Source organism: Panulirus ornatus, chromosome 11 (genome assembly GCF_036320965.1).
Source record: "Panulirus ornatus isolate Po-2019 chromosome 11, ASM3632096v1, whole genome shotgun sequence".
NCBI lineage: Eukaryota > Metazoa > Arthropoda > Malacostraca > Decapoda > Palinuridae > Panulirus > Panulirus ornatus.
In genome coordinates, this window is record NC_092234.1 from 19,110,589 (window position 1) to 19,125,616 (window position 15,028).

The 15,028-nt window shown below is 40.8% G+C and overlaps 1 protein-coding gene across 3 annotated transcripts in view; it reads right to left on the bottom strand.

The window, feature by feature from the left end:
• The window catches only part of SMC5 (structural maintenance of chromosomes 5), a 281,105-nt gene extending 266,371 nt beyond the window's left edge, over window positions 1–14,734 (bottom strand). For 2 of the 3 annotated variants that reach the window (XR_011713331.1, XM_071666709.1), the window contains exon 1: window positions 14,563–14,734. Coding sequence is in view for 1 of the 3 variants with exons in the window: in XM_071666709.1 (XP_071522810.1) it covers window positions 14,563–14,627 (65 nt within the window). In the remaining 2 variants the exon portion in view is untranslated. The remainder of the gene's footprint in view (window positions 1–14,562) is intronic. The other variant, XM_071666711.1, reaches the window with a different exon arrangement.
• Between the last annotated feature and the right edge of the window lie 294 nt (window positions 14,735–15,028).

The window sequence follows — 15,028 nt, forward strand, 5'->3', positions numbered from 1 at the left end:
GAGGCAAGTGTTTTGGGAGCAGCTAAATGAGTGTGTTAGAGGTTTTGATGCACAAGACCGGGTTATAGTGATGGGTGATTTGAATGCAAAGGTGAGTATTGTGGCAGTTGAGGGAATAATCGGTATACATGGGGTGTTCAGTGTTGTAAATGGAAATGGTGAAGAGCTTGTAGATTTATGTGCTGAAAAAGGACTGGTGATTGGGAATACCTGGTTTAAAAAGCGAGATATACATTATATGTAAGTAGGAGAGATGGCCAGAGAGCGCTATTGGATTACGTGTTAATTGATAGGCACGCAAAAGAGAGACTTTTAGATATTAATGTGCTGAGAGGTGCAACTGGAGGGATGTCTGATCATTATCTTGTGGAAGCAAAGGTGAAGATTTGTAGAGGTTTTCAGAAAAGAAGAGCGAATGTTGGGGTGAGGAGAGTGGTGAGAGTAAGTGAGCTTGGAAAGGAGACTTGTGCTAGGAAGTACCAGGAGAGACTGAGTACAGAATGGAAAAAGGTGAGAACAAAGGAGGTAAGGGGAGTGGGGGAGGAATGGGATGCATTTAGGGAAGCAGTGATGGCTTGCGCAAAAGATGCTTGTGGCATGAGAAGCGTGGGAGGTGGGTTGATTAGAAAGGGTAGTGAGTGGTGGGATGAAGAAGTAAGACTATTAGTGAAAGAAAAGAGAGAGGCATTTGGACGATTTTTGCAGGGAAATAATGCAAATGAGTGGGAGATGTATAAAAGAAAGAGGCAGGAGGTCAAGAGAAAGGTGCAAGAGGTGAAAAAGAGGGCAAATGAGAGTTGGGGTGAGAGAGTATCATTAAATTTTAGGGAGAATAAAAAGATGTTTTCGAAGGAGGTAAATAAAGTGCCTAAGACAAGGGAACAAATGGGAACTTCAGTGAAGGGGGCTAATGGGGAGGTGATAAGTAGTGGTGATGTGAGAAGGAGGTGGAGTGAGTATTTTGAAGGTTTGTTGAATGTGTTTGATGATAGAGTGGCAGATATAGGGTGTTTTGGTTGAGGTGGTGTGCAAAGTGAGAGGGGTTAGGGAAAATGATTTGGTAAACTGTGAAGAGGTAGTAAAAGCTTTGCGGAAGATGAAAGTCGGCAAGGCAGCGGGTTTGGATGGTATTGCAGTGGAATTTACAAAAAAATTTAATGTATGTATGATTCATGGTGAGGTGCCTGAGGATTGGCAGAATGCTTGCATAGTGCCATTGTACAAAGGCAAAGGGGACAAAGATTGAGTGCTCAGATTACAGAGGTATAAGTTTATTGAGTATTCCTGGTAAATTATATGGGAGGGTATGGATTGAGAGGGTGAAGGCATGTACAGAGCATCAGACTGGGGAAGAGCAGTGTGGTTTTAGAAGTGGTAGAGGATGTGTGGATCAGGTGTTTGCTTTGAAAAATGTATGTGAGAAATACTTAGAAAAGCAAATGGATTTGTATGTAGCATTTATGGATCTGGAGAAGGCATATGATAAGAGTTGATAGAGATGCTCTGTGGAAGGTATTAAGAATATATGGTGTAGGAGGCAAGTTGTTAGAAGCAGTGAAAAGTTTTTATCAAGGATATAAGGCATGAGAAGAAAGATCAAGAGAGGCAAGTGTTTTGGGAGCAGCTGAATGAGTGTGTTAGTGGTTTTGATGCACGAGACCGGGTTATAGTGATGGGTGATTTGAATGCAAAGGTGAGTAATGTGGCAGTTGAGGGAATAATTGGTATACATGGGGTGTTCAGTGTTGTAAATGGAAATGGTGAAGAGCTTGTAGATTTATGTGCTGAAAAAGGACTGATGATTGGGAATACCTGGTTTAAAAAGCGAGATATACATAAGTATACTTATGTAAGTAGGAGAGATGGCCAGAGAGCGTTATTGGATTACGTGTTAATTGACAGGCGTGCGAAAGAGAGACTTTTGGATGTTAATGTGCTGAGAGGTGCAACTGGAGGGATGTCTAATCATTATCTTGTGGAGGCTAAGGTGAAGATTTGTATGGGTTTTCAGAAAAGAAGAGTGAATGTTGGGGTGAAGAGGGTGGTGAGAGTAAGTGAGCTTGGGAAGGAGACTTGTGTGAGGAAGTACCAGGAGAGACTGAGTACAGAATGGAAAAAGGTGAGAACAATGGAAGTAAGGGGAGTGGGGGAGGAATGGGATGTATTTAGGGAATCAATGATGGATTGCGCAAAAGATGCTTGTGGCATGAGAAGAGTGGGAGGTGGGTTGATTAGAAAGGATAGTGAGTGGTGGGATGAAGAAGTAAGAGTATTAGTGAAAGAGAAGAGAGAGGCATTTGGACGATTTTTGCAGGGAAAAAATGCAATTGAGTGGGAGATGTATAAAAGAAAGAGACAGGAGGTCAAGAGAAAGGTGCAAGAGGTGAAAAAAAGGGCAAATGAGAGTTGGGGTGAGAGAGTATCATTAAATTTTAGGGAGAATAAAAAGATGTTCTGGAAGGAGGTAAATAAAGTGCGTAAGACAAGGGAGCAAATGGGAACTTCAGTGAAGGGCGCAAATGGGGAGGTGATAACAAGTAGTGGTGATGTGAGAAGGAGATGGAGTGAGTATTTTGAAGGTTTCTTGAATGTGTTTGATGATAGAGTGGCAGATATTGGGTGTTTTGGTCGAGGTGGTGTGCAAAGTGAGAGGGTTAAGGAAAATGATTTGGTAAACAGAGAAGAGGTAGTGAAAGCTTTGCGGAAGATGAAAGCCGGCAAGGCAGCAGGTTTGGATGGTATTGCAGTGGAATTTATTAAAAAAGGGGGTGACTGTATTGTTGACTGGTTGGTAAGGTTATTTAATGTATGTATGACTCATGGTGAGGTGCCTGAGGATTGGCGGAATGCGTGCATAGTGCCATTGTACAAAGGCAAAGGGGATAAGAGTGAGTGCTCAAATTACAGAGGTATAAGTTTGTTGAGTATTCCTGGTAAATTATATGGGAGGGTATTGATTGAGAGGGTGAAGGCATGTACAGAGCATCAGATTGGGGAAGAGCAGTGTGGTTTCAGAAGTGGTAGAGGATGTGTGGATCAGGTGTTTGCTTTGAAGAATGTATGTGAGAAATACTTAGAAAAGCAAATGGATTTGTATGTAGCATTTATAAATCTGGAGAAGGCATATGATAGAGTTGATAGAGATGCTCTGTGGAAGGTATTAAGAATATATGGTGTGGGAGGCAAGTTGTTAGAAGCAGTGAAAAGTTTTTATCGAGGATGTAAGGCATGTGTACGTGTAGGAAGAGAGGAAAGTGATTGGTTCTCAGTGAAAGTAGGTTTGCGGCAGGGGTGTGTGATGTCTCCATGGTTGTTTAATTTGTTTATGGATGGGGTTGTTAGGGAGGTAAATGCAAGAGTTTTGGAAAGAGGGGCAAGTATGAAGTCTGTTGGGGATGAGAGAGCTTGGGAAGTGAGTCAGTTGTTGTTCGCTGATGATACAGCGCTGGTGGCTGATTCATGTGAGAAACTGCAGAAGCTGGTGACTGAGTTTGGTAAAGTGTGTGGAAGAAGAAAGTTAAGAGTAAATGTGAATAAGAGCAAGGTTATTAGGTACAGTAGGGTTGAGGGTCAAGTCAATTGGGAGGTGAGTTTGAATGGAGAAAAACTGGAGGAAGTGAAGTGTTTTAGATATCTGGGAGTGGATCTGGCAGCGGATGGAACCATGGAAGCGGAAGTGCATCATAGGGTGGGGGAGGGGGCGAAAATTCTGGGGGCCTTGAAGAATGTGTGGAAGTCGAGAACATTATCTCGGAAAGCAAAAATGGGTATGTTTGAAGGAATAGTGGTTCCAACAATGTTGTATGGATGCGAGGCGTGGGCTATGGATAGAGTTGTGCGCAGGAGGATGGATGTGCTGGAAATGAGATGTTTGAGGACAATGTGTGGTGTGAGGTGGTTTGATCGAGTGAGTAACGTAAGGGTAAGAGAGATGTGTGGAAATAAAAAGAGCGTGGTTGAGAGAGCAGAAGAGAGTGTTTTGAAGTGGTTTGGGCACATGGAGAAGATGAGTGAGGAAAGATTGATCAAGAGGATATATGTGTCGGAGGTGGAGGGAACGAGGAGAAGAGGGAGACCAAATTGGAGGTGGAAAGATGGAGTGAAAAAGATTTTGTGTGATCGGGGCCTGAACATGCAGGAGGGTGAAAGGAGGGCAAGGAATAGAGTGAATTGGAGCGACGTGGTATACCGAGGTTGACGTGCTGTCAGTGGATTGAATCAAGGCATGTGGAGCGTCTGGGGTAAACCATGGAAAGCTGTGTAGGTATGTATATTTGCGTGTGTGGACGTATGTATATACATGTGTATGGGGGGGGGGTTTGGGCCATTTCTTTTGTCTGTTTCCTTGCGCTACCTCGCAAACGCGGGAGACAGCGACAAAGTATAATAAAATAAATAATAAAATAAATAAGGCATGTGTACGTGTAGGAAGAGAGGAAAGTGATTGGTTCTCAGTGAATGTAGGTTTGTGACAGGGGTGTGTGATGTCTCCATGGTTGTTTAATTTGCTTATGGATGGGGTTGTTAGGGAGGTGAATGCAAGAGTTTTGGAAAGAGGGGCAAGTATGAAGTCTGTTGGGGATGAGAGAGCTTGGGAAGCGAGTCAGTTGTTGTTCGCTGATGATACAGCGCTGGTGGCTGATTCGTGTGAGAAACTGCAGAAGCTGGTGACTGAGTTTGGTAAAGTGTGTGAAAGAAGAAAGTTGAGAGTAAATGTGAATAAGAGCAAGGTTATTAGGTACAGTAGGGTTGAGGGTCAAGTCAATTGGGAGGTAAGTTTGAATGGAGAAAAACTGGAGGAAGTGAAAAGTTTTAGATATCTAGGAGTAGATTTGGCAGCGGATGGAACCATGGAAGCGGAAGTGAATCATAGGGTGGGGGAGGGGGCGAAAATCCTGGGAGCCTTGAAGAATGTTTGGAAGGCGAGAACATTATCTCGGAAAGCAAAAATGGGTATGCTTGAAGGAATAGTGGTTCCAACAATGTTGTATGGTTGCGAGGCATGGGCTATGGATAGAGTTGTGCGCAGGAGGGTGGATGTGCTGGAAATGAGATGTTTGAGAACAATATGTGGTGTGAGGTGGTTTGATCAAGTCAGTAATATAAGGGTAAGAGAAATGTGTGGTAATAAAAAGAGTGTGGTTGAGAGAGCAGAAGAGGGTGTTTTGAAATGGTTTGATCACATGGAGAGAATGAGCGAGGAAAGATTTACCAAGAGGATATATGTGTCAGAGGTGGAGGGAACAAGGAGAAGTGGGAGACCAAATTATAGGTGGAAAGATGGAGTGAAAAAGATTTTGAGTGATCGGGGCCTGAACATGCAGGAGGGTGAAAGACGTGCAAGGAATAGAGTGAATTGGAACGATGTAGTATACCGGGGTCGACGTGCTGTCAATGGATTGAACTAGGGCATGTGAAGCGTCTGGGGTAAACCATGGAAAGTTCTGTGGGGCCTGGATGTGGAAAGGGAGCTGTGGTTTCGGTGCATTATTACATGACAGCTAGAGACTGAGTGTGAACGAATGGGGCCTTTGTGGTCTTTTCCTAGCACTACTTCGCACACATGAGGGGGGAAGGGGTTGTTATTTCATGTGTGGCGAGGTGGCGATTGGAATGAATAAAGGCAGACAGTATGAATTATGTAGATGTGTATATATGTATATGTCTGTGTGTGTATATATATGTATATGTTGAGATGAATAGGTATGTATATTTGTGTGTGTGGAGGTGTATGTATATACATGTGTATGTGGGTGGGTTGGGCCATTCTTTCATCTGTTTCCTTGCGCTACCTCGCTAACGCGGGAGACAGCGACAAAGCAAAATAAATAAATAAATATGTATATTATCATCATTATCATAATCAGTTTCCCATGTCAGTGAGGTAGCACCAGGAAACAGGCAAAGAATGGCCCACCCACTCATATACATACATATATACATAAATGCCCATATACATACACATACAAAGACATATACATATATACACATATACATATTCATACTTACTTGCCTTCATCCATTCCTGGCACTACCCCGCCCCACAGGAAACAGCATCACTACCCCTTACTTCAGGGACGTAGTACCAGGAAAAGAGACAAAAAAACTATGTTCGTTCACACACTACTTAAGGGTGTAAGGCATATGTACATATATGAAGAAAGGAGAGCTAGTGGTTCCTTTTATAAGTGTTCACCATCTCCCATCTTAACAAGGTAGTGCCCAAAACAGAAAGGGCCTCATTCACTCATACTGACTCTGTCATGTATAATGCACTAAAACCAGAGGCCCTGATCCAAAAACAGGTTGCATAGGCCCTCCCTTGGTTTACCCTGGCTGTTGGTTCAGCCTACTGACGACACATTATATCCTGTGAACCAAAAATGCTTCATTTTGTTTTTCCTTATATGTGGCTCTCTCTTACATAACCAAGCTCCTTTCACTCCACTGTTCTACCTCTTCCCTGCTTTCCTCCTTTTCTTTGTTCCCTCCACTTCCCACATGGATACCCTTTTACTCTTCCCCTCCCGACTTTTCCTCTCCATATATCCAAACCATTTCAGCACAACTTCTTAAACAACACCTTTTTCAGGCAACAAATAGATTGATTAAGGAGCAATGATTAAACCTGTGAGCAAACAAGCATGGAAGATACAAAATGATTAAGTTACTAGTAATTCCTAGATACATAAAGAGATTTCAGACAAAAATACATGATTTCCCAGCAAAAATAAGTTGGAGTGAACACTTAATGCAATACCTGGCGATCTAAGAAATTTACATGGAGTGACTACAGGATCATTTAAAATACGACGATATTCATGGCTGAAGACAGTACCAAATGAACCTTGAATAGATAAGTACTACACCAGAGGGAGCCAGTTAAAAAAATAGCATTATACAGGAAGCAAGACAAGAGATGGGATATAAAGAATAAGATATTTTGAAAGGTAAAGATCACGAAAATAGCAAAAGAAAAAAAAAAGAAACAACAGTGAAGACAGTAAAGAGGTTAGAGGTAAAAGGCATTGATGAGGTGAAGAGGAGATGTAGTGAGTATTTTGAAGGACTGTTGAATGTGTCTAATGATATGGTGACAGAAGTGAAGTGTCTGGGTCAAGGAGTAAGAGTGTCATGGCAAATGGTTTGTGAAGAGACAAAGGTAGTGAAAGCCTTACATAAGATGAAATGCATCACGACATCCATGGCGGAGTGCTTTGTAGCCCTAAGCCTCTCTGTAGTTCAGTTCTCTTAATTCAGGTATCATCTTCAATTGCTCTTCTTTGTGCCCTCTCTATCATACATTTTGTCTTTCTTAGGTTTGGAGAAAAGATCTGTGAGGTACAATCCAGATTTGGTCTGGATAATTTTGCAAACATGTCGTTCATATACTTGAATGTGATTCTTAAATTTGCATAAAAGTTAGCATTTTTCAGTTCTCCTGCATAACTACAGCAATAAATCAAGCACAATGTTGATCCCTAGGGCTCTTTCACATATTTACTTCTGTAATCTATTCAGCCTTGTTCCCATAATTCATCCAGCCTTGCACTTATTTGGACTAAATCTCATTAACCATATGTCTGACCAATTGTGGGAGCTTGGCCAGGTCCCCCTGTGGGATGATGCAATCATCCTCATTCTCTCTTTTCATCATGACCTTGACATTATTCAGAAACATACAAAGACACAATTTCAGTCCATCAGGCAAGTCATTTACGTACATAATGAACATCAGCAGCCCAAGATCAAACCCTACCCTCTTCCACATCTCTGGAACTACCCTTTCCACTAATGACCTACTTAACAATATTTCTGATGGTCCAGCCAATGCCTCCACACATACTGTCAGCACATTTGGAGACACTTCATCAAGATCATGGGACTTATAGAGGTCAAGTACTTTAACAACCTGATTACATCATTTTTTATGAATTAATACACAGTATGTTCCAAGACTTTTCCCCTTCCACTTAATTAATGCCAGTACATTGTTGTCCTCAACAATGAAAACACTTTTGATTTCATTGCCTAATTCCTTATACATTTTCTTGTTATCCTATATAATTCTTCCCTCCCAATCCCTTAGCCTGATTACCTATTCTTTAACAGTTTTTGTTCCTGATTAACTTATGTGATTGTTTTGGATTTCCCTTTGCTTTTTCCACATTTAAAAAAAAAATTTCCCAAAATCTCTCTGCTCTTGCATCCTTATCTTAGAGTAACCATTTTTTGCTCTCATGTATCTTTCATCATATGCTGGCTGGCTGTAGTGTCTTTTACATCTCTACAGTACATCCCTAAGCTCTCACTTTATGACATTTCTCATTACATACATCTCTCCATTTTGATTCTCTTCTATTGGCACCATAGGTACCCATTTTCTAACCCTTTCATTGCAGATTTTACAAAACCTTCTGTAGCACTGGTTCATACTCTTATTACAAAAATCTCTCCCTTATCAGTACTCTCAAAGAACTATATCATAAATGTGACTGGTAAACTTTGACCAGAATATTAAAACTAATGATAAAACCTGACTGTTAAGGAGGTTAGGCAAGATTTTCATAGGTTCTGTTAATTTTTTACAAGTATATTACTTGCTTTTAGTTTAATCAACCCCATATTTTCCCTGATACACAACCACTGCCTTAATCAACAATATTCAGAAAGAAATTCTCCAAATCATGCTCTGCAACTGTTACTGGGTAAAACTAACTTTAGGGAATGGCTTTCTTGTGCTGTCAATTATAAAAATAAATGTGTACATTATAGCTTTGGGACCTTCATTTCACTCTCATATATTCATTGTCTTTTTGTAATCAATAATTGTGTTTCTATATTAGCACTAATGTATCTTTTCTTTCAATATGAAATCTAATACTGTGGAAAGTTATGAGAGAAAATACAGGGCTGAATACTAACAAAGTACTGTAAAGTACAATAAAATATAAAAAAGTTACATCTCAGAGTGGCAAACCAAATAAGTGCACTCAAATAATAGCTTAATTACCCCTGTCTTAATAGCCAGTGGTTCATGCCATGCATCACAGGTTTTGTAATCAAAACACTGGGATAGACCTAGTAACCACCATTTGAAGAGGAACTTAAATCTCATATAAATACAACTGGGTTTAGTATCTTCCACACAAATTCTGATACCTTTATTCTGACCTACTTCATTACTTTACACATACAGATGGAATAAAAAATTCAATTCTAAGGTTTGGAATGTCCAACAGGATTTACATTCTGTTTCTTGGGGGAGAAGGGGGTTCATAATTACTTAGTACTGGTGAATTATAATCTTTCCATAAAATCATCATGAACTGCTGCTATCACAAGCCTTGTGGCATTTCATCATGGAATGTAAAAAATAAAGCTCTGCAGAACATGAACAAATTGGCTGGTGGATGTTTTGTGTCTGCTATCTGTGGGATGCTCAACTGTAAAGGTTCACAATCGGTGTGAGGGAAAATTATAACACAGCAGGCATCCATTATGTTCTAGGTGATAATATTTTGACAGAAGTGGTATTAATCAATTCCCTCCATTCTTAATGCTTAGTATAGTGGTTTTACTCCAAAATTTTTCTATATTCAATGCCCTGCCCACTCTGAGGGGATTTTACCTTATGGGAAAATGAACAGCTACAGATAAAAACTCACACTATGTGTCAACTCTACAGCATGTAAGAATCCAAATAAGTATGTTATATATTTCTTATTCATTTATATATCATACTTAATTGCTGTCTCCCACGTCAGCGAGGTAGCGCAAGGAAACAGGCGAGGAATGGCCCAACCCACCCACATACACATATATGTACATAAACGCCCATAAATACACATATACATAAATATACATTTTAACGTATACCTACATATACATACGCAGACACATGAAATGGCATCCCCCTTCTAGTGAGGTAGCGCAAGGAAAAGACAAAAAAAGCCACATTCGTTCACACTCAGTCTCTAGCTGTCATGCGTAATGCACCAAAACCACAGCTCCCTTTCCACATTCAGGCCCCACAGACCTTTCCACGGTTTACCCAACGCTTCACATGCAGTGGTTCAATCCACTGACAGCACATCGACCCCGTTATACCACATCGTTCCAATTCACTCTATTCCTGGCATGCCTTTCACCCTCCTGTATCTTCTGGCTCCAATCACTCAAAATCTTTTTCACTCCATCCTTCCACCTCCAATTTGGTCTCCCGCATCTCCTTCTTCCCTTCACCTCTGACAGATATATCCTCTTTGTCAATCTTTCTTCACTCATTCTCTCCATGTGTCCAAACCATTTCAACACACGCTCTTCTGCTCTCTCAACCACACTCTATGCATTACCACGCATCTCTCTTACCCTTTCATTACTTACTCGATCAAACCACCTCACACCACATATTGTCCTCAAACACTTCATTTCCAACACATCCTATAGCCCTATCTATAGCCAATGCCTCATAACCATATAACATTGTTGGAACCACTATTCCTTCAAACATACTCATTTTTGCTCTCCAAGATAATGTTCTCGCCTTCCACACATTCTTCAACGCTTCCAGAACCTTCCACCCCCCCGCTCCAAATTAACTTGTCCCTTAACCCTACTGAACCTGATAACCTTGCTCTTATACACATTTACTCTCAACTTTCATCTTTCACATACTTTACCAACTCAGTCATCAACTTCAGCAGTTTCTCACCCAAATCAGCCACCAGCACTGAATCAAGAGCAAATAACAACTGACTCACATCCTAAGCCCTCTCATCCACAGTAGACTGCTTACTTGCCCCTCTCTCCAAAACACTTGCATTCACCTACCTAACCACCCCATCCATAAACAAATTAAAAACCATGGAGACATCACACTGCTCTTCCCCAGTCTGATGCTCTGTACATGCCTTTACCCTCTCAATCAATACCCTCCCATATAATCTCCCAGGAATACTCAACAAACTTATGCCTCTGTAATTTGAACACTCACCTTCATCACCTTTGCCTTTGTACAATGGCACTATGCATGCATTCTGCCAATCCTCAGGCACACTATGATCAATACATACATTGAATATCCTTACCAACCAATCAACAAGTCACCCCCTATTTTTAATAAATTCCACTGCAATACCAACCAAACCCGCCGCCTTGCCTGCTTTCATCTTCCGCAAACCTTTCTCTACCTCTTCTGTTTACCAAACCATTCTCCCTGACCCTTTCACTTTGCACACCACCCCAACCAAAGCATCCTATATCTGCCACTCTATCATCAAACACATTCAACAAACCTTCAAAATACTCACTCCATCTCCTTCCCACTTCATCACTACTTATTACCTCACCATTTGCCCCCTTCCCCGATGTTCCCATTTGTTCTCTTGTCTTACACACTTTATTTACCTTCTTCCAAAACATCTTTTTCTCCCTAAAATCTAATGATACTCTCTCATCCCAACTCTCATTTGCCCTATTTTTCACCTCTTGCACCTTTCTCTTGACCTCCTGCTGCTTTTTTTTTATACTTCTCCCAATCATTTGAACTATTGCCCTGCAAAAATTATCCAAAAGCCACTCTCTTCTCTTTCACTAACAATCTTACTTCATCCCACCACTTGCTACCTTTTCTAATCTGCCCACCTCCCACCTTTCTCATGCAATATGCATCTTTTGCACAAACCATCACTGCTTCCCTAAATACATCCCATTCCTCCCCTACTCCCCTTACGTCATTTCGTTATATTTTTTTTTTTTTTTTTTTATACTTTGTCGCTGTCTCCCGCGTTTGCGAGGTAGCGCAAGGAAACAGACGAAAGAAAAGGCCCAACCCCCCCCATACACATGTATATACATACGTCCACACACGCAAATATACATACCTACACAGCTTTCCATGGTTTACCCCAGACGCTTCACATGCCTTGATTCAATCCACTGACAGCACGTCAACCCCGGTATACCACATCGCTCCAATTCACTCTATTCCTTGCCCTCCTTTCACCCTCCTGCATGTTCAGGCCCCGATCACACAAAATCTTTTTCACTCCATCTTTCCACCTCCAATTTGGTCTCCCTCTTCTCCTCGTTCCCTCCACCTCCGACACATGTATCCTCTTGGTCAATCTTTCCTCACTCATTCTCTCCATGTGCCCAAACCACTTCAAAACACCCTCTTCTGCTCTCTCAACCACGCTCTTTTTATTTCCACACATCTCTCTTACCCTTACGTTACTCACTCGATCAAACCACCTTACACCACACATTGTCCTCAAACATCTCATTTCCAGCACATCCATCCTCCTGCGCACAACTCTATACATAGCCCACGCCTCGCAACCATACAACATTGTTGGAACCACTATTCCTTCAAACATACCCATTTTTGCTTTCCGAGATAATGTTCTCGACTTCCACACATTCTTCAAGGCTCCCAGAATTTTCGCCCCCTCCCCCACCCTATGATCCACTTCCGCTTCCATGGTTCCATCCGCTGCCAGATCCACTCCCAGATATCTAAAACATTTCACTTCCTCCAGTTTTTCTCCATTCAAACTCACCTCCCAATTGACTTGACCCTCAACCCTACTGTACTTAATAACCTTGCTCTTATTCACATTTACTCTTAACTTTCTTCTTTCACACACTTTACCAAACTCAGTCACCAGCTTCTGCAGTTTCTCACATGAATCAGCCACCAGCGCTGTATCATCAGCGAACAACAACTGACTCACTTCCCAAGCTCTCTCATCCCCAACAGACTTCATACTTGCCCCTCTTTCCAAAACTCTTGCATTTACCTCCCTAACAACCCCATCCATAAACAAATTAAACAACCATGGAGACATCACACACCCCTGCCGCAAACCTACATTCACTGAGAACCAATCACTTTCCTCTCTTCCTACACGTACACATGCCTTACAACCTCGATAAAAACTTTTCACTGCTTCTAACAACTTTCCTCCCACACCATATATTCTTAATACCTTCCACAGAGCATCTCTATCAACTCTATCATATGCCTTCTCCAGATCCATAAATGCTACATACAAATCCATTTGCTTTTCTAAGTATTTCTCACATACATTCTTCAAAGCAAACACCTGATCCACACATCCTCTACCACTTCTGAAACCACACTGCTCTTCCCCAATCTGATGCTCTGTACATGCCTTCATCCTCTCAATCAATACCCTCCCATATAATTTACCAGGAATACTCAACAAATTTATACCTCTGTAATTTGAGCACTCACTCTTATCCCCTTTGCCTTTGTACAATGGCACTATGCACGCATTCCGCCAATCCTCAGGCACCTCACCATGAGTCATACATACATTAAATAACCTTACCAACCAGTCAACAATACAGTCACCCCCTTTTTTAATAAATTCCACTGCAATACCATCCAAACCTGCTGCCTTGCCGGCTTTCATCTTCCGCAAAGCTTTCACTACCTCTTCTCTGTTTACCAAATCATTTTCCCTAACCCTCTCATTTCGTTATAAATTTATGTAATTAAAGATGAACTTGTAGAGGTCTGATATATCTTACTCTTCATACTTAGGCAACAGTAATGCAAGAGGGAAAATGTTGGGGTAACTAATGGTGAAAGTAGATTATTCACTTGTAAATATCAACCAAACCAGTCCAATGTACTTTAATGTTTAACATATTTGTTAAAATACACATCAAATCAACAGCTGAGTACCGTGAAAGTGGTATCAGACACCAACAAAGATATCAAAGTGAGAGACATGGGATCCCAACAGAATATATTTCTACTATTGTTTCAGCTACTAGATAAGGTTAAATGAGGCTTTCATTCGCTGTATCTATTTTTTCATTTTGTTTTACATACCACTGAATTAACTAACATTTTCCCTGACAATGGTAACTATCTACTTGCCTTATTTCTAATGAATTGACATAATGTAATGCTAGAACTCATGCCCTGCAACTGCTTTTGTATTCTCTAAATGGTTACTTTATCAGTAAAACAGAAGAAAACTAGTCAATATTCAAAGCTAACGGCAGTATGAAGCTAATCTCGGTAATAACTGTAAACAAGATTTATGTAGTGTTTATACATATAGTCATTACCATCAATCATCTTTCAAAAATTCCAGTCGTCTTCATCATGGCATCTGCCTTTCATTATGGCAAGAGCACAAGCTGGAATGGACATACAGATTTCAATATCCAAGATATAATGAGTCAAAATAATGAACCCACAATGAACTTAAACCCGCAATGAAGGGGCTCTGCCTCGAGCACCTATACCTATCAACACACTAAAATTCATTATGCCAAATATATGGTAAGTAATGGGTTCATTCTGATATTTTTCATAGGTATTATTACCATTTCGGACATTGTGAATTTTGGGTTAGGTCTGTTAGATTAGGTTTACTTGAAACTGTTTTGGTCCTATGAATGTTCCGGCTATTTCTCCAGTACATCACTTCTTTCAGTGATTTTCCCCGCCCAAAACCCGTTCCTAAGTGTTACAATTTGCCTTTTTCACTGTCCTCTCAACCTATAATTTATACTTACAAGAAATCTTTAATGTATATCCGGCATATGTTTCCTTTCTTAAATTGTTCCTTCTCTTCTGCCATATCTACTACTTCAAAGACTACAGATTAACGGCTAAAAAGACACTGGTCCCAACACTTATAATTAAGTTTCAAGTTATAGTTTCGGCTCAACTCTACCCTTGGCGGGAATTTCTGTTATGGTGACAACGAACCTAATGGTTGGTTGTTGGGTTATTTGGTCTCTAAAATACCAACTGCCAGGGAGTATTGTGGCTGACAAGGTCAAGTTATAATCGTCAACCGAGAAATTTTCAACACCTCCAGTTGTTAAGGTTAACTCTCAGACCACAGACACTGTCTGTATCTTTCCACGAGCCTAATATTATCCAGTGGTCCTTCAACAGAATCTGGAAACTACTATTATCTCAACCAAGTTTATCTTGTAGTCATCCATAACATTCTATATGAAATAATCTTATGAA